The 24,068-nt window shown below is 46.9% G+C and overlaps 1 protein-coding gene across 1 annotated transcript in view; it reads left to right on the top strand.

Moving 5' to 3' along the window:
- The window catches only part of DNAH12 (dynein axonemal heavy chain 12), a 1,160,754-nt gene that overhangs the window by 111,510 nt on the left and 1,025,176 nt on the right, over nucleotides 1-24,068 (top strand). The window contains 1 exon segment of the mRNA XM_029600929.1: nucleotides 17,899-17,971. Within this exon segment, the coding sequence (XP_029456789.1) occupies nucleotides 17,899-17,971 (73 nt within the window).

Here is a 24,068-nt window from a genome sequence, read left to right as displayed (position 1 = left end):
CAGTCAATATTGGGGTAATTGAAGTCTCCCATTATTACTGCACTACCAATTTGGTTAGCTTCCCTAATGTCTCTTAGCATTTCACTGTCTGTCTCACCATCTTGACCAGGTGGACGGTAGTATACCCCTATCACTATAGTCTTCCCCGACACACAAGGGACACTTTTACATGCACAGTCAGAGATACATGCACAGTCAGAGATACAAACAGTACAGTAAACATCAGTGAAAATTTTATGTGGTTTGGAATGATGAAAGGTACACAAAGATGAGATTTGTACATTGTACTCTCAACCTAGCTTGATAGCAGCTTGGTGGAGAGTGCATCAAGCTAGGTCCAGCAGCCTGAAAAGTGGTAAAAGTGCAATTTGGCATGTGTTTCAGTATTTGGAAAATTACCCTAACCATGCGCTTTTTTCTATCACAGGTGGTATTCTCCCAGTTTTGTCCCTGGACTGCCCCAACTTATCCGGCTAAATTCTAGCCACTTAACTTGTTACCTGGCTAGAATTTAGATGGAATAAAGGCTGAATTGTTGCATGTGCCAGCCGCAGCAGGCTCGCGGCCAAGCCCTCTTACCCCCGTTTGCCTGTTCCTGTGCCTGGATCTGCTGCTCTCATGGCCGGTGGCCGCTGCCTCCGACCCCAGGCAGCTCCTCATGCTACCAACTATGCAGCGGACGTTCTTGCTCCGCAGCGGGCCTCCCCGCACAGTCTGCAGGGAGACACCATCTCATGCTGCACCCCTCCCTAGGCGTGCGCACGTGCATCAACTGTTCTTTTAAAGGGGCCGCTGTGGGAACCTCACCCATGGCCCCGGATGATGACATCCATTGGATCCTGATATATAAGGCCGGGCCCAGCCAACGTTTCCTTGCCTTGGCAACAGGTCTCCATGCTGGTCGTGTCCTGAGTTGCTTGTTCCTGCGTACCCTCCATGTTCCTGGTTCCTGACTCATCTGTGTTCCTATTCCTGACCTTGGTACCCGTTCCTGTTCCTGTGTTTGTCTCTACCTTGCTTGTTCCATTGACTGACCTCCTGGCTTTGACCACTACTTCGCCTGACTATTCTACCACTTGTCTCCTGGTATTGACCTCTGCATCGCCTGACTATGCTACTGCCTCTCTCCTGGTATAGACCTCTGCATCGCCTGACTATGCTACTGCCTCTCTCCTGGTATCGACCTCTGCATCGCCTGAGTACGCTACTGCTTGTCTCCTGGTATCGACCTCTGCATCGCCTGAGTACACTACTGCTTCTCTCCTGGTATCGACCTCTGCATCGCCTGACTAAGCTACTGCTTGTCTCCTGGTATTGACCTCTGCATTGCTTGACTAAGCTATTGCTTGTCTCCTGGTATTGACCTCTGCTTTGTCTGACTACGTTACCGCCCATCTCCTGGTTTGATCTTTGCCTTGCCTGACCATTCCTTTGCTTTCTTCTGGTATTGACCCACGCTTGCCTTGCTACTCTCCTTGCCTGCCGCCTGCCCTGACTTCAGCCTGTACTATGAAACTCCACTCATCTTCATTCTGGACTTGGCTTTTCAGGCATCAGCCTGTTCTTACTCGGGCATTCTCTGCCTTCCTCCTATACTCCTTTGCATCCGGGTCTCCAGGCTCCGCCTTGTCCAGATCAAACTGCCAATTCCTACCATCGCTGCTGGCCCCTTGCTGACCTCCTCGTTGTCCCAGTGAAGACCTCAGACGGAGGCCCACCTAAGTCCAGCCCGCCCCGGTACCCAAGGGCTCAACCTGCTGGGAACGAGGACTGGTATTGGTAAAGCTCCAGTCGGCCTCCGTCAGTCAGCCAGCTCCGCTGCCGATGGTGGGGACCCATAGGGCTTGCCCTGTGGGTAGCGCCAACCCCACCTCGGCCCAAGGGTCCACCTCCTGTGCAACAGGTTTGCAAGGCCCTGGATTTGGTGGAGCCATCTGCCCTCCGGGCAATTCATGGACTGGCTTCCAAGGTGCAAGAGCAACAACGGTTTCTCATGGCATTGGCCTCCTCCATCGAGCATCTCCACGCCAGGCTTGATGCCCAATCATAAGAACATAAGAACATGCCATACTGGGTCAGACCAAGAGTCCATCAAGCCCAGTATCCTGTTGCCAACAGTGAACCTGGCAAGTACCCAAAAACTAAGTCTATTTCATGTTACCATTGCTAGGAATAGCAGTGGCTATTTTCTAAGTCAACTTAATTAATAGCAGGTAATGGACTTCTCCTCCAAGAACTTATCCAATCCTTTTTTAAACACAGCTATACTAACTGAACTAACCACATCCTCTGGCAACAAATTCCAGAGTTTAATTGTGCATTGAGCGAAGAAGAACTTTCTCCGATGAGTTTTAAATGTGCCACATGCTAACTTCATGGAGTGTCCCCTAGTCTTTCTATTATCTGAAAGACTAAATTACCGATTCACATCTACCCATTCTAGACCTCTCATGATTTTAAACACCTCTATCATATCCCCCCTCAGCCGTCTCTTCTCCAAGCTGAAAAGTCCTAACCTCTTTAGTCTTTCCTCATAGGGGAGCTGTTCCATTCCCCCTTATCATTTTGGTCACCCTTCTCTGTACCTTCTCCATCGCAATTGTATCTTTTTTGAGATGCGTCGACCAGAATTATACACAATATTCAAGGTGGGGTCTCATCATGGAGTGTTACAGAGGCATTATGACATTTTCTGTTTTATTCACCATTCCCTTCCTAATAATTTCCAAAATTCTGTTTTTCTTTTTTGACTGCCGCAGCACACTGAACCGACGATTTCAATGTGTTATCCACTATGACGCATAGATCTCTTTCTTGGGTGGTAGCACCTAATATGGAACCTAACATTGTGTAACTATAGTATGGGTTATTTTTCCCTATATGCATCACCTTGCATTTACCCACATTAAATTTCATCTGCCATTTGGATGCCCAATTTTCCAGTCTCACAAGGTCTTCCTGCAATTTATCACAATCTGCTTGTGATTTAACTATTCTGAATAATTTTGTATCATCTGCAAATTTGATTACCTCACTCGTCGTATTTCTTTTCAGATCATTTATAAATATATTGAAAAGTAAGGGTCCCAATACAGATCCCTGAGGCATTCCACTGCCCACTCCCTTCCACTGAGAAAATTGTCCATTTAATCCTACTCTCTGTTTCCTGTCTTTTAGCCAGTTTGTAATCCATGAAAGGACATCGCCACCTATCCAATGACTTTTTACTTTTCCTAGAAGCCTCTCATGAGGAATCTTATCAAGCGCCTTCTGAAAATCCAAGTACACTACATCTACCGGTTCAACTTTATCCACATGCTTATTAACTCTTTCAAAAAGGTGAAGCAGATTTGTGAGGCAAGACTTGCCTTGGGTAAAGCCATGCTGACTTTGTTCCATTAAACCATGTCTTTCTATATGTTCTGTGATTTTGATGCTTAGAACACTTTCCACTATTTTTCCGGGCACTGAAGTCAGGCTAACCGGTCTGTAGTTTTCTGTATCGCCCCGGATCCCTTTTTAAATATTGGGGTTATATTAGCTATCCTCCAGTCTTCAGGTACAATGGATGATTTTAATGATAGGTTACAAATTTTTACTTATAGGTCTGAAATGTCATTTTTGAGTTCCTTCAGAACCCTGGGGTATATATCATCCAGTGCAGGTGATTTAATACTTTTCAGTTTATCAATCAAGCCTACCACATCTTCAAGGTTCACCATGATTTGATTCAGTACATCTGAATCATTACCCATGAAAACCTTCTCCATTATGGGTACCTCCCCAACATCCTCTTCAGTAAACACCGAAGTAAAGAAATCATTTAATCTTTCCGCGATGGCCTTCTCTTCTCTAAGTGCCCCTTTAACACCTCGATCATCTAACGGTCCACTGACTCCCTCATAGGCTTTCTGCTTTGGATATATTTTTAAAAGTTTTTACTGTGAGTTTTTGCCTCTACAGCCAACTTCTTTTCAAATTCTCTCTTAGCCTCTCTTATCAATGTCTTATATTTAACTTGCCAACGCTTATGCATAATCCTATTTTCTGCTGTTGAATCCTTCTTCCAATTTTTGAATGAAGATCTTTTGGCTAAAATAGCTTCTTTCACCTTCCCTTTTAACCATGCCGGTAATCGTTTTGCCTTCTTTCCACCTTTCTTAATGTGTGGAATACATCTAGACTGTACTTCTAGAATGGTATTTTTTAACAATGACCATGCCTCTTGGACATTTTTTACTTTTTGTAGCTGCTCCTTTCAGTTATTTTCTTACAATTTTTCTCATTTTATCAAAGTTTCCCTTTTGAAAGTTTAGCACGAGAGCCGTGGATTTGCTTACTGTCCCCCTTCCAGTCATTAATTCAAATTTGATCAAATTATGATCACTATTGCCAAGCAGCCCCACCACCGTTACCTCTCTCACCAAATCCTGTCCGCCACTGAGAATTAGATCTAAAATTGCTCCCTCTCTTGTCAGTTCCTGGACCAATTGCTCCACAAAAATGTCATTTATTCCATACAGGAACTTTAGATCTCTAGCATGTACCGATGATACATTTACCCAGTCAATAATGGGGTAATTGAAGTCCCCCATGCCACTTGGTTCCAGTATCCGGTTCCGGTATCAGCTCCAGCCAGCCAATAGCCTCTTCCCTCGCCATCCAGGGCTTTTTTGGCCCTACCAGCTCCGCCTCGTTTCAATGGGGACTCCAAGCTCCGTAGAGGGTTCATCAACCAGTGCTACATGCAATTTTCTCTGCAGCCGTCCATCTTCCAAGATAAACTCACGAAGGTTACCTTCATCCTGACTCGACCGGTGGGTAAGGCATTGGCATGGGCTTCGCCCCTGTGGGAGCATTCAGATTCGCTCCTACAAGAACTGTCTCGTTTTGTGGCTGTCTTCCGTCGGACCTTTGATGATCCTGGTTGGCAGGCTGTGGCAATCACCAATCTGTTTCATCTGCGGCAAGGTCAACGGGCTCTCTATGATTACACCATTGAATTCTGGACCCATGCTGTGGAGTTATCCTGGCAAGAAGCTTGCCTCCTAGCTATCTACCTGGACGGACTATCTTCTCAGCTCAAAGACGAACTGGCAGCCCGCAAGCTCCTGTCCTCTCTTGAGGACCTCATCGATTTGACAGGCCGTATCGACCATTGCCTCCAAGAGCGCCACAGTGAGGCTCGGACACCCAGGCGACTCACCTTGGAGCACTCCCGCTCACCACCTACCTCGGGTTCCACCGCTGGTGGTACCCATCGATCTCTAAAGCAGAAGAGCTCATGCAGTTGGGCCGTGAGCATTTGTCTCCGGAGGAGCACCTCCTGTGGAGGCAGTCGGGCCTATGCCTATACTATGGAGCTCCTTCTCCAGATGTGTCCTGTCCATCTGGGAAACTTCCGGGCCTAAGTTCAGTTGGGGTCCTGAACTTGGGCACTACCTCACCGGCCCCCCAGTATTCTCTACCTGTTACCCTGGCCTGGGACTCCCGTTCCTTCACTGTTCTTGCTCATTGATTCCAGAGCAGGGGGAAACTTTATTCTGAAGGACTTAGTTCAACTCCTGGGTATTTCTACCCGTGCCCTGGAGACTTCCTTGTGTATTGCCTCCATATACGGTGAGCCGTTGCCCAGCTAAATTTCTCTGATAACTGAGCCAGTCCACCTTCTCACCGGTGCCTTACATAAAGAGGAGGTGGAATTCCTCATCTTCGAAAAATCTATTCATCCGGTGGTTTTAGGATTCTCACAGGACAAGCAGGATGGTAGCCCTGACATATGGGTGACATCCCAGGATGGAGCCCTGCACAGAAAAATTTTCTGTCAAAGTTTCTACAAAGCTTTGACTGACACTGGCACACTGAGTGCACTGAGCATTCTCAGCCTGCAATTATCCCTCTGAGCCACAGGTGTCTCCCTCAGTCTTCTTTTTTCCGCTCTGCAGTAAGCATAGCAGTTAGGAGCTCTGTGAGAAATTCTAACACTTTTTCCTCATGGAAAGACTTAATCTTTTACTTCACAAACACTTTTCCCTGCAAGGGTCTCCCTCCGCGTACGTTTATTCGACGCTCGGTGAGTACTATACCCTGTTTTTTCAGTCGGTTCCTGTCACCTTTCTGGCCTGCCAACCGACTGCGGCCTTCCCTCTCCCAATTTTTTCAATTCGCTACACATAGGGGCGGATTTTCAGAGCCCTGCTCGCGTAAATCCGCCCAAAACGGGGCGGATTTACGCGAGCAGGGCCCTGCGCGCCGGTGAGCCTATTTTACATAGGCTCACCGGCGCGCGCAGAACCCCGGGACTCGCGTAAGTCCCGGGGTTTTCGGAGTGGGCGTGTCGGGAGGCATGTTGGGGGGCGGGGCCGGAGCGCGCGGCGTTGCGGGGGCGTGTCGGCAGCATTTTGGGGGCGGGTACGGGGGCGTGGCTATGGCCCGGGGGCGTGGCCGCGCCCTCCATACCCGCCCCCAGGTCGCGGCCCGGCGCGCAGGAGGCCCGCTGGCGCGCGGGGATTTACGCCTCCCTCCGGGAGGCGTAAATCCCCCGACAAAGGTAGGATGGGGGTTTAGACAGGGCCGGGCGGGTGGGTTAGGTAGGGGAAGGGAGGGGAAGGTGAGGGGAGGGCAAAGGAAAGTTCCCTTCTAGGCCGCTCCGATTTCGGAGCGGCCTAGGAGGGAACGGGGTAGGCTGCGCGGCTCGGCGCGCGCAGGCTATACGAAATCGATAGCCTTGCGTGCGCCGATCCAGGATTTTAGTAGATACGCGCGACTACGTGCGTATCTACTAAAATCCAGCGTACTTTTGTTTGCGCCTGGAGCGCAAACAAAAGTAGGCTGTTCGCGCTCGTCTGAAAATCTACCCCATAGCCTGTAAGTGTACCTCAGTGACACTCTGCCTGGTTATTAGTGCTAGTGGGACAGGAACTTCCACGGTTTCTGTTGCCGTCAGGGCCCCTGTAGATTCAGGTCCTTCAATTTCCTCGGTACCCTCGCGCAGTCGATGCCCCATCGCTACTGTCGGTACCCTCTTCAGACCGTCCTGGATTCGTAGATGCCATTGGTACCCTTCCCCCCGCGGTACCCTGATGCCATCCTCCCTGCATCATTTCTATCAATGTCGTACATGTTTTTCATCCATGGCACTGTTTTTTCCTTGGGTTCCATCGATGCCATCATTGCCCGGATGGATGCCATCAACGCACACCTTTGTCTCGTCGTTGCCATCCATACTCGGGTCAATGCCACCATCTCCTGGGGCACTTCCATCGATGCCGGGGTCATTCCATTGATGCCATCCTTTATTTTATGGATGCCATTGGTGCCCAGGACCTTTCCATCAATGTCCAGGTCCTTTCCATCGATTGGCATTGATGCCAGATCTATTCCACGGATGGGCATCGATGGGCATCAATGCCATGTCAATTCCATCAAAGTACATTGATGCCAGAGTCCATTCCATCGATGGACATCGATGCCCAGGTGGTTTCCATCGATGGACATCGATGCCCAGGTGGTTTCCATTGATGGGCATCGATGCCAGGTCGATTCCATCGATGGCCATCGATGCCTGGTCAATTCCATCGATGGAAATTGATGTCCAGATCGATTCCATTGATGGGCATCCATGCCAGGTCAATTCTATTGATGGGAATCCATGCCAATGCCATTTCCATGGATGCCATCAATGCCAATTCCATGGGTGGCATCAATGCCAAAGTGGATTCCATCGATGCCAATGTCAATTCCATCGATGGAGTCCATGCCAACATCGATTCCATCGGTGCCCATGTCGGTGGCATGGATGCCATGCATGCCATTGCTGCCTGAGTCTATCCAATCGATACTGTCAACGTCCGTGGCCATACCGTCGATGCCCGTGGCCATGCCACCATGCCGATGGCGCCCACCTCCATACATCGATGCCCTCGACGCCCACGTCCTTTCCATCGGTGTCTTCGACATTCCTATCGATGCGGTCATCGACTCCATCGATGCCGGTATCATTTTTCCGATACCAACAATGTTTTTTTGACTATTCGATGCCACATCGTTCCCATAGATACATAAGCCGAATCATTCAGTGCTCAGTCACTGTCATTGCTCTGGCTGAGTCATCAATGTTTTTTCATATACATTTTTGACGATACCCTCGAGGCCCCTTCGGCCTCCATTGACACCGTCAATACTGAAATAGCACTGCCACATAATGCCCTCGCCTGAACACAGTGCTCCATGCTTTAGGTTCTTATTAAAGCCCCGTATTAGCCTATGACACTACATAGTGCCAGGAGCAGAGCAGGCATGCTGACAGTCCGTCATCAATCGCCATCCAAGATAGCGAGGGCTTCCATCTCGGCGCTGGGGAAAGACCAGGCCAAGCTCCGTGGCATGCATCGTCACTGACATGGTGACCGTCCGCCACCAATGCCATCCAGCACATTGGTGCTATCCTTCTCGATGATGGACAATGCTCAGGCCGAGCAACATCACCACTGCCATCGGCACTGTTCCGCACAGTTTTGGCAGTCCTTGGTGCTCCAGAAACACCGGATCGAGGTCAGAAGAATTCTGCACTGGTGACACGAGACATTGAGCCGCTGCGACGAGGGTCGGTTTCACGAGCTTGTTAATTGGCTCCCCTGTTCCTGAGCATGCCCCACTGTCATCGGTGCGGGATTGTGGCCTTCCGCTAATCACGGTGTAAGCGCAGCCATGCCCAGCCAGTCTCCTCTATACCTGCGCCACCATACCAGGTATCAGAGTTGAGACTGATGTCTACGTCCACAGGCTACCCCTCGAGGACTCCTGAAATCCACTGAGCCAGTAATCTTCACTGGCTCGTCCTTCGGCGATCCATGTCGGATGGTAAGTACCCGATTCTGCGGCATTCCCATTGAGATGTGTTCTCTAATTCGGGCCACATGGTTCGAAAAGTTCTAGGTCATGTACCTTCCAAGAACTTGTATTAGTGTCACATATCGCTATGCCAGCTATGTCAGCCACAATACCAGGAGAACCTCTCTATTATTTCTTTGGGATTGCATCAGGGCTTCTTCCCTTTTTCAGCAACGAAGCTCTGTACTGATTAATGCTCTGGCTTCTGGTTCCTGCTTCAGAACCAAAGTTCCAGGTGCATTCGCTGATCTGCTAAACACGAAATCCAGCAAATGCTGCCTCAACTGCAAGTCCACCTCGAAGCCTGACGACAGGTCTCGATGTCTCCTTGTACAGCACACAGAAATGCGGGTAAGACTTTACCGCTCGCACTCCCGTGGGAGCTTACATGATATCCAGATTACATCAGTCCCTCCAGTTGGACACCTCCTAGTCTCCTAACTGGCCGGATATCACAGCAGCCACCCCACCTTGTACCAAGGTTCCCGGTACACTCCCCCAGACGCTACAAAGCGCCTAGGGGAGAAGGGAGGGGGGTCGGGGAGTTTTAATTACTCTATTCTTTCTTTCAACAGAAATACCAACTTTCTTCAGAAGGCACAGGTAAAATGTTATCTCTCATTACCATGCTTCCATATCTCAGTAAGTACATTACCTCTAATCTTTCTATGTGCTTTATGGTGAATCAACAATATTAGAATCCCAAGCTCTGCCGGTTACACCAGCTTCGGCAACTAGGGTATTCATTGAATCACTACCGTTGAATACTGCTTCTCTGCAGAGTGCAACATCATTCACGCTTTTCCTTGCATGGACAGCTACATAACCACAGTCAGTCCATGCACGGAGCTCTAACTTCTTCATGACTCACTATACATTCACTAACTGGGATCACTGTCACTACCATAAATCCCTTATACAACACTTCTGGACACCACAGTCACAATGACCTTCCTGTCCAGCATACGCGCAGACATTCTAATAAATTCTTACATGTCCCTGCGCACATTTTTCCATAATCTCAGCCCCTCAATTCTTCTTTGTCAGGCTATGGGATTTTTTTCACTATTTACTTTTCCTCATAGATCCAAAAAACTGCTATGGGTTAGATTCAGTAAAATTCCATTATCAGTGCGTCCAAGCTGTTCAACCGCTTTCATCCCTCATCTATATTTCAGATCTAGAACCAAAACCTAGTCTGATCCCGCTCATTCTCGCATTTCCTCAGGATTGTAAGTTTGATCTAAAATCTTCTCATCCCAATATGCGTCTATTCCACTGCAGGCGCAGTTTCACATAAACTTCCTGGAGATTGTAGCCATGAGTTATACCCTTATGCCTTCCAATACTGCCTCTGCAACAAATCTTTGTACATTCAGACAGACAGCATAGGGACAATGTGCTTTCCACCACACAAGCACACACAACATCTTAGCTGCTCTGCAAGGAAGCTGCGCAGCTCTACCCTTGGCCCTTGCTCACTCTATGCATGTTCGGGCCACTTATCTAAGAGATTTACTGAACGCAGACCTTCTCCATGTAGGTTCCATCCTCCTGAATGGTCTCAAACTACTTGTGTGGCGAGAAAAATCTTCCAGCGCTGAGGTCAACCAAACTTGCCCTCTGCATCCGAATCGAACCATACGGTGCACAGATTCTATTCCCTATACATGTTTCCAATGCGTTCCCATAGACGCCTTTCTTCCATCAAGGGCCTCTTAAATGTGTCTCTTCCGCTGCCTTTCATAGTCAGCACTCTTCTAATGCTGAACCGGGACGGGGTTCACTGTTCCTCACACCCACGTCCTGCCCGAGACCAGTATGCTTCCCATACTTTTCAATCTATCACACCAGTAACCAATTCGCCTTCTCACCAGTCAGTCACAAATCGAAGACTTACTGATGTTCTCAGGTACTGGTAGTGTCACAAAACCTTCTAGACATAAATCCTATCATTCCAAATGGCATGATTTACCACATGACATATACAAAAGGGTATTACCCTTTTTTCTTTTTTCTACACCTCTTTCTCTTGCTCCCTCGGATTCTGCTCCCCAGACATCCTCCACATAGGTACATCTCTGTTCCAATTGGTGTATCGTTTGGGAGTTGGGATACCCGATTTACGGTAAACCCCTTCTGAGTCAGCTTACCATGGATTATCCACTGATCAAGCCACTTCTATTTTCATTAATCACGGAACGGAGCCTATATCTTATCCTTATAAGTCTCATACGTTCTCCGTTCGAGCCTTTCCATTGCTCTGTTTTCACAGTTCGACGTGGGAAATTTTTTCCCTCATAAATGTCATTTCTGCCAACAGGGTCAGTGAGTTACATACTCATCTGACCCTGCGTTCCTCTGTGACCAAGTGGTTTTTACATATTCAACTTCCTATCTTTCTTAAGGTAGACGTTGCATCTCACCTTACTCAGAATATACTCTGCCCATTTTTCCCAACACCTCTCTCACCAGAGAGAGACAGTTACTTCTTGCACAGTAATAGTGCACTTGCATTCATTCTAGATTGCACTGCATTCCATAGGAATTCCACCTAACTCTTTCCTTCTGTGGCAAGTGTCAAGCTGCGAGTTCCAGTGGGCAAACAGACCTATTCCTCCTAAATGACAGTCTGTATCTCTTTTTCCTAACAACAAGCAAGCACTACAACACTGTGTGTAACCACACTCTGTTGCGTCCATCCTGGCCTTCATAGCTTCCCCTCGGCCGCTGCTGATTGTACATATTTATCAGGCTGCAACCTGGAGTTCTTTCCATACCTTCGCAGCCCATTATTGCTTAGATACGACTAGCCGGCATGCTCCATGTTTGCCAGTCCGTCTACTCTTATTCTTTTTGGTTTCACTACCCAACATCCTTCCACCAACCCGTTAAGGGTTTCAGGATGCCCTTCGATCCAAATTCCACCCTTGTGATTGTGCTTTTCGCGCGTCTTGGGTGCATTTGGTGCACTCTCGGGCATCCTCAGCTCGGTACTCACCCATATGTGAGGACTACCATCCTGCTTGTCCTGTGAGAAAGCAAGTGATGCTTACCTGTAATAGGTGTTCTCACAGGACAGCAGGATGTTAGTCCTCACAAAACCCACCTACCACCCCGCGGAGTTGGGTCTGTATATGTTTTTACGTTTACTTTAGTTTCGCTTGCGCTTTTAGCTATAAGACGAGACTGAGGGAGACATATGTGGCTCACAGGGATAATTGCAGGCTGAGCATGCTCAGTGCATTCAGTGTGCCAGTGTCAGTCAAAGCTTTGTAGAAACTTTGACAGAAAAGTTTTCCGTGCAGGGCTCCATCCTGTGATGTCACCCATATGTGAGGACTAACATCTTGCTGTCCTGTGAGAACAGCTGTTACAGGTAAGCAACACTTGCTTTACCTTGGCTAAAACGTCACTCCCCCCAATTTCATTGGGGAACACTCCAGCTCACAGAGTGGAGTCCAGCTTGCCATCAGACCTGCCTGAAGAAGGTGGTACTACCTCCTACTATCTCTCTTGCAACCACTACCTCAGGCGTCCCAGCTCCCTACACAGATTTTGAGGACGTCTTCTCAAAACAGAAGACCGATATCCTTATGTCTCTCCATAGGTTCGACTGCCCAATCGAGCTTCTACCTCGTACTATGCCTCCTTGAGGCCGGACCTATCCATTGACTCAACCCGAGACCCATGCCATGACGGACTACATTCGAGAGAACCTGGCCTAAGGGTTCATTCGACCTTCAACTTCTCCCGCTGGAGCGGGATTTCTCTTCGTCATGAAGAAGATGGGTCCTTGAGGCCATGTATTGACTATCTCAGCTTGAATGCTATAACTCACAAAGACAAGTATCCTCTGCCTCTGATCTCCAAATTATTCGATTGCCTTCAAGGGGCTTCCATCTTCACTAAACTAGACTTAAGAGGAACCTGTAACCTGGTACGCATATGCCCTGAGGACATCTGGAAAACGGCCTTTAATACCAGGGATGGGCATTACGAATACCTGGTAATGCCTTTCGGCCTCCATAATGCCCCAGCTGTATTCCAGTGAATGATCAACGAGATCTTCCGGGACCTCCTGTATGTCAAAGTCGTCGCATACCTTGACGACATCCTTGTTTTTCTAAGGACCTAGCCACTCACTGTGTGGACGTGCGCACAGTCCTCCAATGTCTTCGTGAGAATTATCTCTTCACCAAGTTGGACAAATGCCTCTTTGAGCTATGCAGTCTACCCTTTCTGGGATATATCATCTCACAACAAGGGTTTTCTATAGACCCAGAAAAACTAAAATGTTTTCCAGATTGGCCCCAGACAGTGGGTTTACGAGCTTTACAACGCTTCCTAGGATATACAAATTATTATCGCCATTTCATTGCGAATTACTCGACTCTGGCAGCTCCCCTCACTGCTATGACCCGCAAGGGCCAAGACACTCGGAATTGGTCCTCTGAGGCCCTGACTGCATTTCAACACCTCAAAAAGGCCTTCCTTTCCGGACCCTGTCTGCGACACCTGGACCCAAACCGAGCCGTCATTGTCGAAGCCGAAGCCTCTGCTATAGGGGCCGGGGCAGTTTTGAGCCAGCACTCGACATCAGAAACCTTGACTCCATGCTCTTTATTCTCCCGCAAGTTCTCCCCCGCAGAACAGAACTATGTATTGGCGACCGGAAGCTGTTTGCTGTCAAGCTTGCCTTAGAAGAGTGGCGTCCTTGGCTAGAGGGCGTTCAATATAAGTTTACAATTTTCACTGATCATATGAACCTAGAACACTTGAGTCATGCCCAGCGCCTCAACGCTCGCCAGGCCCGCTGGGTGTTGTTCTTTTCCAGGTTCAACTTCGAACTCCGGTATTGTCCTGCAGAGAAGAACCTCTGGGCGGATGCCCTGTCTCGCTCTTTTGAACCCGAGGATGTTCCCAAAGAGCCAAGCCACTTCATTGATCCTGCACTTATCTGTTTACCTGTGACCATTCCAGTACCAGCCAGAAAAATCGCGGTACCTTGCCAGCTGAGTGAAAGAGTTCTCCATTGGGCACACGATTCTAAGTTCACCGGCCACCCATTACGAGCACGAACTCTTGCGCTACTTCAGCGCTTCTTTTGGTGGCCTACCATGGTCTCCGATACCAAAGCTTACGTCGATTCCTGCAACACGTGTGCCCAGCAGAAGCCCCCATTCGGTCGACCTTGGGGCCTATTTCAACCTCTTCCCACTCCAGAGGAGCCGTGGATGCACCTCTCCACGGATTTTGTTGTGGATTTGCCTCCATCAAAGGAAACACAGTCATCTGAGTCATCATTGATAGTTCTCTAAAATGGCTCATTTTGCTCCACTGCCTGGCCTACCTTCGGCTCCAGAGCTTGCATGTCTCTTCTTTCTCCACATGTTCTGTCTATATGGCCTACTGTATTTGTATGGAAAATATGGCTTTGAGATTCCTGTGACATATTCAGTGACCATGTACTTCTGAGAACCTAGGTCTGGCTAGTCAACTCACTTTCCTGGTAACGTAAGAAAAGGAGCTGACACCCTAGAAGCTGAATCTGATTGGACTAACCAGTGACGAATCATATTGATAACCGGAAGAAGAAAGCACGCCCAGGAAGCTTGTCAATGCATTGTTATTGGACATTATGAAAAGTTTAAAAACGCTGTACATAGTGCAAGGAGCTGAGTAGCTCATAGCTGACACCATTGCTGTACTGTTTGCTAATTCGGAGAACAAATTACTTCCTTCATCATTCTTGTTCTTCTTTTTTCTTTTTCTGTCCTTTCATTAATAAAACTTGCTTTTAGATTACCAACTGACTGAAGCTGCATTACTGAAATCTACACTACCCAAAGACATAGTTTCGGAAAGAGGTCCCCAGTTTGTCACCCGTTAATTGGCGCACCCTGTGCAGCAAGTTCGGTATTAACATCAGCCTCAGCAAAGCTTACCACTGGCAGGCCAACGGTCAAGCCGAACACATGAATCGCTCTTTGAAAGCCTTCCTTTGCGCCTGCATCAATGATCGGCAGGACAACTGGGCAGAATTTCTCTCGTGGGCGGAGTTTTCCCACAACTCCCACACTGCTGCTGCTACTGGGGTAACGCCATTCTCTATTGTGTGTGGCAGGCAGCCGCAACCTCCGTTACCTATCCCACTGACTGTGCCCTCGCCAGCCGCTTAGACCACTGCTGACGCCCTCAAAGCCATTTGGAATCAGACTAACCTTCATCTGCGTCAGGCAGCGGCTCGGGCTAAGAAGTCCAAGGACTCCCATCGTCGCCCAGTTCCTGAGTTTCTACCAGAGCAGAAGTCTGCCTGAGTACGCGATAAATTCGCCTCAAGGTGCCTTCCCAAAGATTCGCACCAAGATATATTGGACCCTTTCCAGTCACCCGTCGTATTGGACCTATAACCTATCAACTCCGGTTGCCTCCGACATTCGGCATCCATAACACGTTCTATGTGTCTTTGTTGAAACCGGTGATTCTCTCCTGGCCTTCCCGTAAGGCTCCTGAACCATTGCATCTGGTCGCTGAGTCTGATACCACTTACAAGGTCCAAGAAGTCCTAGACGTCCGCCGCAGGGGCCATCGGTGGGAGTACCTCCTCTCTTGGGAGGGTTACGGCCCAGAAGAAAACTCTTGGGAGCCAGCGCACAACATTCTGGATAAAAACCTCCTCCTTTATTTTCATCGTGTCCATCCGGGCAAACCCAGACCTTCAAGAGGGGGTGCGTAAAGGGGGGTACTGTTGCATGTGCCCACTGCGGCAGGCCCGTGGCCAGGTTCTCTTACCCCCTTTTGCCTGCTCCAGCGCCTGGCTCTGCTGCTCTCGCAGCCGGTGGCCGCTGCCTCCAACCATAGGCCGCTCCTCGTGCTCCCAACTCTACAGCGGACATTCCTGCTCCGTGGCGGACCTCCCCGCAGTCTGTAGGGAGACGCTGCCTTCTCGCGCCATGCCCCTCCCTAGTTGCACGTGCTCGCATCAACTGTTCTTTTAAAGGGGCCATGGCGGGAACCTCACCTGCGGTCCTGGATGATGACGTCACTGGGTCCCGGTATATAAGGCCAGGCCCAGCCAACGTTTCCTTGCCTTGGCAACAGGTCTCCACGCTGGTCGAGTCCTGAGTTGCTTGTTCCTGCATACCCTCCATGTTCCTGGTTCCTGATTCGTCTGTGTTCCTGTTCCTGACCTTGATACCTATTCCTGTTCCTGTGTTCATTTCTATCTTGCTTGTTCCATTGACTGACCTCCTGGCTTTGACCTGACTACTCTACCGCTTGTCTCCTGGTATTGACCTCTGCATTGCCTGATTATGCTACTGCTTGTCTCCTGGTATTGACCTCTGCATCACCTGACTACGGTACTGCTTATCTCCTGGTGTTGACTTCTGCATCGCCTGACTGCGCTACTACTTGCCTCCTGGTATTGACCTCTGCTTTGTCTGACTACATTATCTCCCATCTCCTGGTTTGACCTTTGCATTGCCTGACCATTCATTTGCTGACTTCTGGTATTGACCCATGCTTGCCTTGCTACTCTCCTTGCCTGCCGCCTGCCCTGACTTCAGCCTGCTCTACGACACTCCACTCATCTTCATTCTGGACTTGGCTTTTCAGGCTTCGGCCTGTTCTTACTCGGGTGCTCTCTGCTTTCCTCCTGTACTCCTTGGCGTCCGGGTCTCTGGGACTCCGCCTCGTCCAGATCAGACTACCATTTCCAGACGGCCTCCGTCAGTCAGCCAGCTCCGCCTACCGATGGTGAGGACCCATAAGGCATGCCCTGCGGGTAGCGCCAACCCCACCTTGCCCAAGAGTCCACCTCCTGTCAACATGAATACAGCTGGGTAAGACATTTAGATGGATAACTATTACGTTATCCATCTAAATGACTTTTGAATATGGACCTCTTTATTTATTGCCTGGCTCTAGTGACATTTTTGTAACAGTTTATGCAGTTATTCAACCTAAAGATTCATGTATAGCTGCATGTCTTTCTATAAGTTTTGTGATGAAGTCTTTACCTGTTTGTGAACTCATTTTCAAGCTTCTATAAACACTAAGTAACTTGCTTTATATTTTTAAGTGACTGTTTTGACATTCAGAACTTTATTGTGTTAACTTTACTCATATGGAGTTGTTTGGAAATTTAAAAAAATATCTTAGGTATTCAGTATTCCAAACTCATTGGTAAGCTAAGTAATTTCAAATGTAGGCTTGCTGTTCAATTCATGCATATCATATTATTTTTAGGCACAACTGTATGGAGAAAAAAAATCTGGTAAACATACAGTAGTTTATTTACTGGTTTCATAAAACTGATTTGCCAATTAAAAAAAACCAATTGAAATATAAATCTACATTTGTGATAACTTAGGCTACAAGTTGTAGTAAAAAGTGGGTTCCTGAGATTTTTCTTAAATTGCCTGATATTGTATAACACTAGAGTCCTCACTACTTAACCCAAGAGCACCTTTACTTGTAAGACTTATGTGCTGAATATTATGTTATCCTGTGGTTCTCACAATACATTTTTTGGTTGGCTCGTTCTTGCTGGTGGCTGCATTTACATATTTTTCCCTAAAATACTTCGTTAATTTAGCTGACTCCTTCATCCACAATGGCAGCATTTGAGAATCTTCACATAGTCTACATTACATTTTATTCATTGTTGTTTACTTAGAATATGGCTTTGCCTATCGCAGTGAAATAAAATAATTGTCTGATAAATGAAAGGGTGCTTGTGATTATGGGAAGTAGAACACCTGGCCACAAGTAAAATTAAATCTGCTGGTCATATACTCAGACATTCTAGTGGCAAATTAGTTCATCTAGTATAGGAGGGTATGATAGAGAATGAAAGATATAGAGAACAATCCGAGGTGATGACATTAAAAAATAGGAAAAAAAGAGGAAAGTGGAACTGTCGCATGATTAATTGCTATCCGAGACAATGAATCTTTATATTTTCTTTTTAATAGTTACTTGTTTATGTATTGGCTTTAGTGAGAAGTGTTCTTGTAAAACCAGATGTCAAAGGGCTTGAGGATGAGCCAGGACCTTTACCAGAGTCTCCTGTGTGAGTAACTTGTGTTAAAAATATTTTACTTTCTTATGCAGCAACTTAGTTGTTGCTACTGAACCAAGTTTATTTTTAAAACACCAGTATTTGAACAGACCCATCTCTCTTTACTGAGAATGCACCATAGTTTCTGCGTGCACATTGCCTCATGAGCCCCTCTGTTGTGGCTCTCTGAAAATAGACGCTTAAAGCCAACAGCTGTAGAGAAAAGCTTTTAACCCAGGACAAGCAGGATGATAGTCCTCACATATGGGTGACATCATCGATGGAGCCCTGACACGGAAAACGTCTGTCAAAGTTTCTAGAAACTTTTGACTGGCACACTGAGCCCATTGAGCATGCCCAGCATGCCATGATTCCCTCAGCCACAGGGGTCTCCCTTCAGTCTCTTTTTTTCCGCGTTGCTGTAAGCTGCGCGTGATAGGAGCTCTGTGAGTTTTTCCTCATGGAAAATATAACTTTTCTGTCACAAAATTATCTACTCAGATCTCCCTTCGACATACCGTTTGGTGAGTACTTTTTTGAGTCAGTTTTCGGTCGATTCCAGTTACCTTTTACTCGGCCTGTTTTTTACCATGGCCTCAGAATTCAAAAAATGTCTAAATTGTACCCGAACAATGTCGATAACTGACCCGTATGACGTTTGCATTTTATGCCTGGGATCAGGCCACGATGTCCACGCATGTACTACCTGCGCCCAGATGACACCGAAGGGCAGGCGTGCCCGTTTGGATAAAATGGAGGAGCTGTTTAAAAAGATCACTCCATCGTCATCTTCGACATCGTCACCAAAGAAATCATCACCTTCTGTTGAAAAACATTGAGGAAAGAAAAAGGCCGATGATCATCCGTCACCGGCCCCAACCAATCTTCAATAGCGTCTTCATCGGTATCCATTATTTATTTATTTATTTATTTAAATGATTTATATACCGGAGGTTCCTGTATAGTATACATATCACCCCGGTTTACAAAGAACAGTAACTATCGCTAAAAAAATATAGCGGTTTACATAGAACATAATAAAAAGAAGTTTTTACATTGAACAAATCTAAGTAAGCAAAGTTTTTACATTGAATAAATTAATTGAAGCAAATAGTGTATGATATTTAACCGTTAATAAACAAGCAGTTAATAAATCAATGAATAACATGGAAAAATATGAAGTCAATATGAGTATATTAGGGATATGATATTAGGATATTATATATTATTATATTATATTATATTATATATAATATATTATATTATATTATATTATATTATATATTATATATTATATATTATTATATTATATGATATAGGATATTAGGGATATCAATATGAGTACATTAGGGAGCATCATGAAAAGAGACGCCATCGACACCGTTCTGTCTCTGTTCCTTCTGGAGAAACGGTATCCGCATCGGCACCGAAGGACATCGAGCTGATAACAAAGCGGGTCTGGGTACTAGAACCGCCATGCCCCTCTGTACCCGAGACACCGAAGTGCTCCCCACCGGAATCGGTGTCAGAGACTGTGCCACCATGCTCTGTTGTGGAAGTGCCAGTAGCACCAGTCTTACCTTCTCCTGTGACAGTGGACTCAGTCCCAGTCTCCAGGGAAGAAGTGACTTCCATGGTTCAACAGGTGATCATCGAGGCTTTTAAAAAATTCCAGCCTCCAATGATGCCAGCACCGGTACAATCACCGGCACCGACGCCAGAGCTGACGATTTTTCAACCTCTTCTAAATAGAATCAACGCCTTAATCAGTGCCTTCCCAGCACCGATACCGATTCCATCGATGGAGCCCCCTATGCAGCCATCGATACCATCGATGCCTAAACATTCACCGATGATTCCTTCAATTCCTATTCCAGGCTCATCAGAGGACAATGTAAGGGACTCAGATCCCTTACCAGGGCCATCGGGTCTTCAAAAACCCATTGCACCTTCATTACCTTCGATGCCACTCCTGGGTCCATCAATGCCTCCACAGCCTGGTCCATCGGGTGATGCCGGCTATGGATTACCATCGATGCCTTTCGATTCCCCATCGATGCCTTTTCTGCCTCCTTCAATGCCAAAGCAGATTCCAAGACAACCATCGAAGTCTGCTTCTAAAACAAAACATCCTCTTCCAAAGACAACTTGGATCCCTCTGGATCACATTTTCAGCCTCACTATAGTCCTTGGGATGATGTAGACACTGACACCGAAGATCTAAAATCAGAACCTTCTCCACCAGAAGAGAGGAGGAAGTCCCCTCCTGAGGACCTGTCCTTTGCAAACTTTATAAAGGAAATGGCAGATACAATTCCCTTTGAATTACTTATTGAAGAGGATACAAGACACAAGACTCTTGAAGTGTTACAATTTGTAGATGCACCAAAGGAGGTGATGGCGATACCCATTCATGAAGTGCTTCTGTAACTTCAGCATCGATTATGGGAGCATCCTTGCTCTGTACCAGCTGTAAACAGAAGAACAGATGCGATATATCTGGTCCAACATACCCCAGGTTTCCAGAAGCCACAATTTCCACACCATTCAGTGGTCGTTGAATCAGCTCAGAAAAAGGCTAGGAAGCAAAAACCACACTCTTCTGCTCCACCAGGAAAAGAACAGAAGTTCTTAGATGGCATGGGAAGAAAGGTTTTTCAAGGATCCATGCTGGTGTCCAGGATTGCGGCATACCAGCTATATATGATGCAATATCAAATAAATTGTGGAAACAAGTTCAAGATATTGCTGATAACCTCCCTCAACAACAGCAGCTGTCACTAAACACTCTGATTGCCAAAGGCCTCGAGTCCGGCAAGCATGAAGTACGGGCCGCTTATGACTCCTTTGAAACATCTGCCCGTCTGTCAGCCGCTGGAATCAATGCACGGAGGTGGGCTTGGCTCAAGGCCTCGGACCTCAGGTTAGAAGTCCAAGAGAGACTGGCAGATCTCCCATGTACTGGAGACAATCTCTTCGGAGAAAAGATTCAGGACACTATATCCCAACTGAAAGATCACCACGAGACACTCTGTCAGCTCTCCAGATTGCCATTGGATCAGCCATCCTCAGTGCGAAAACCCACCAGAAGTGATACCAGGAGACCCTTCTAGAAGCCTAGAAGGTACTATCCACCTACTTCTTTGGCACACCCCTACCACCCACCACAAAGAGGACGTCCACGCCAACAAAGCAGGCAAAAACCCAGCCACCTCCACAAACTGGACCAGCATCTGGTTTTTGAAGAACAGCAAGAGAACAGAAGCCTCTCCATCAATCCCATGCCCCATCAAAAAACAATGGAGTCTCATCACCAAAGATCAATGGGTATTAGCCATACTGAATTGGGGATACCGTCTCAAATTCACCACAATACCCCCACATTCTCCACCCATCCCACTTTGGACATGCACTGTCGTCACATCACAGCTTCAACTAGAACTCTCAACCCTGCTGACTACCAGGGCTATCGAACCAGTTCCCCGGTCTCCACAAGGCGAAGGGTTGTATTCCCTATGGCCAATCTGTCTTAAAGAACTTGTTCCCAGTTTAATACCCAACTCCTTCCACATCCAACCTGCTGTGATTTCAGGCTGCCTCGTTTTTTTCCAACATCGCACCAGTTGTTGTGCTTGTTGCACAAGTTGTGTGCTGTTGGTCCACAACAAAGACTCAGCCTGTAGCTTGCTAATCTCCCATATGTGAGGATTATCATCCTGCTAGTCCTGGGATAAAGCAATTTGCTTACCTGTAATAGGAGTTATCCTAGGACAGCAGGATGTAGTCCTCACGAAACCCACCTGCCACCCTGCGGAGTTGGGTCCGATTCGTTTAATTAATTTTTTTCGCTCGTATTTTTTATTGCTACAAACAAGACTGAAGGGAGACCCCTGTGGCTGAGGGAATCATGGCATGTTGGGCATGCTCAGTGGGCTCAGTGTGCCAGTCAAAAGTTTCTAGAAACTTTGACAGAAGTTTTCCGTGTCAGGGCTCCATCGATGATGTCACCCATATGTGAGGACTACATCCTGCTGTCCTGGGATAACACCTATTACAGGTAAGCAATTTTGCTTTATTAAATGCTATAACTAATATAGATCTTAGACATTAAATAATAAGGTACCTTATGAAGAGGCAGAGTGCCATGCAAGGCACCAGCATAAACTCCCTTTCAAATGATTTTACTGATAACAAAGCATTATATAGAATTTACAGTTGTATATTTCCAACCCCTAAACTAGGTTTCATAACTGTCAAAATTTCTATGATTGGCTTTCTATTATAAAAATGTAATCTGAATGGCCATAGAGCAGGGGTCGGGAACCCATGGCTCGCGAGCCAGATATGGCTCTTTTGAGGGCTGCATCTGGCTCGCAGACAAGTGTCGCCACACTTTCCAGTCCCCCGCTGACCCAGCTGCTCCTCGGTCCTCCTCCACCCGGGCTTAAAATGCTGTCAGCCCGGGTGGAACGCGGCAGAATAGCTCGAGTTGGCGGTACCGGCGTGCTCTCTTCTTCCCGCCCCCCCCCCCCCCCCCCGCAGCCCGGAAGAGGAAGTGGTGAGCATCGGGTGCGTGCGCGGGAAGAAGAGACCACGCCAGTGTGGTCAGTCGGTCCGACGAAAAGAAGACTGCAGCACGGCTCGGAAGAAAATGAAGAGCTTCAACCGCGGCCGATGGGACTCCTCCTCCGCGAGGGCTGAAAATGAAGGAGGTTAGCATTGGGAGGAGGCTGCTGCTGCTGCGAGTTCCCTGGGTGGGGGTGGGGGAGAGAGAGAGTGAATGAGCGAGCAAGCATGTGTGTTTGAGATCCTCTGTGTGTGAGTGAGAGATTGCATGTATGTGAATGATTGAGAGCCTGTATATGTGAAAGAGAGTATGTCTGTGATTGAGAGCCTGCCTGTGAGAGAGCATGAATGTAAGTTTATGATTGGGAACCTGTATGTGTAAGTTTGTGATTGAAAACCTGTTTGTGTGAAAGAGTATGTGTGTATGATTGAGATCCTTTGTGTGTGAGAGAGATCATGTGTATGTATGATTAAGAACCTGTGTGTATAAGTAAGAGAGAGCATGTGTGTCTGTGTGTGATTGAGAGCTGGTTTAGGTGATGGAGCATGTGAGTATGTGATTGAGAGCCTGTGTGTAAATGAGAGAAAGAGAGGACATGTTTGTAAGCATGTGAATGAGAGTCTGTGTGTGAGAGAAAAAGACAGCATGTATTTTATTTATTTATTTATTTATTTAAGGTTTTTTTATACCGGCATTCATGAAAAAATTCACATCATGTCGGTTTACATAAAACAGGGGTGCGATGAATACAACATTTATGTGTATTCATGTGTATTTATGTGATTGAAAGCCTGTGTGTGTGTGTAAGCGTGAAAAGATAGACAGCATGTGTGTAAATGTGTAATTAAGAGCCTATATAAGTGAGAGAGAAAAAACATGTGTATATGTGAGTGACTGAGAGCATGTGTGTATAGGTGTGTAATTGAGAGCCAGTGAGAGAGAGAGCGCTGGTATGTGACTGAGAGAGGAGAAAGTTCCAAGCAAACCACCCCTCCTCCTAATTCAGAACAATCTCAGGACACCTGGATATCAAATGTTCCCAGGTATACAGAGCAAAAAATGTTTTGTATCCTTATTATTTTTCATTACTGGGTCTTTGTGTCTGCTATTTTGAAATATTTTGTTGGTATCTGGAAATGTTTTATATGAGTTTTTAATTATTGGATATTCCACTCATCAGCTGTTTCGAAATATGTTCTTTTTGTTAGTACAGTTTTACTGCTGATGATTTTATATTTCTTGATTTGTTTTATAAGGATGGGTGATGTTTCTTTTTTCCTTTGTTACACTGCATACAGAGACTCTGGCTTGTTGCAGTTTCCAATTCAGTTTTTTCTGCATGCTTCTAGTTATGCATTTTGGTCTCTTTATTCTATGTTAGGTGAGGGTCAGCACGTGATTCAGGTGAGGTTTTTCTGCTGGCGTGTAGTTTCTGTGTAGGACTCTATAGCAGCCTGACTTGGTCCGTTTTCCTAATAGGAGATGTATTGGTGTCTTAAGGCCTGGTGTAATATTTTCAGAGACTTATTGTACTTTAAAAGT

The sequence above is a fragment of the Rhinatrema bivittatum genome, chromosome 4 (assembly GCF_901001135.1).
Source record: "Rhinatrema bivittatum chromosome 4, aRhiBiv1.1, whole genome shotgun sequence".
NCBI classification, from domain to species: domain Eukaryota; kingdom Metazoa; phylum Chordata; class Amphibia; order Gymnophiona; family Rhinatrematidae; genus Rhinatrema; species Rhinatrema bivittatum.
The sequence above is the reverse complement of the archived record's forward strand: the minus strand, read 5'-3'. Positions and strand labels throughout refer to the sequence as shown.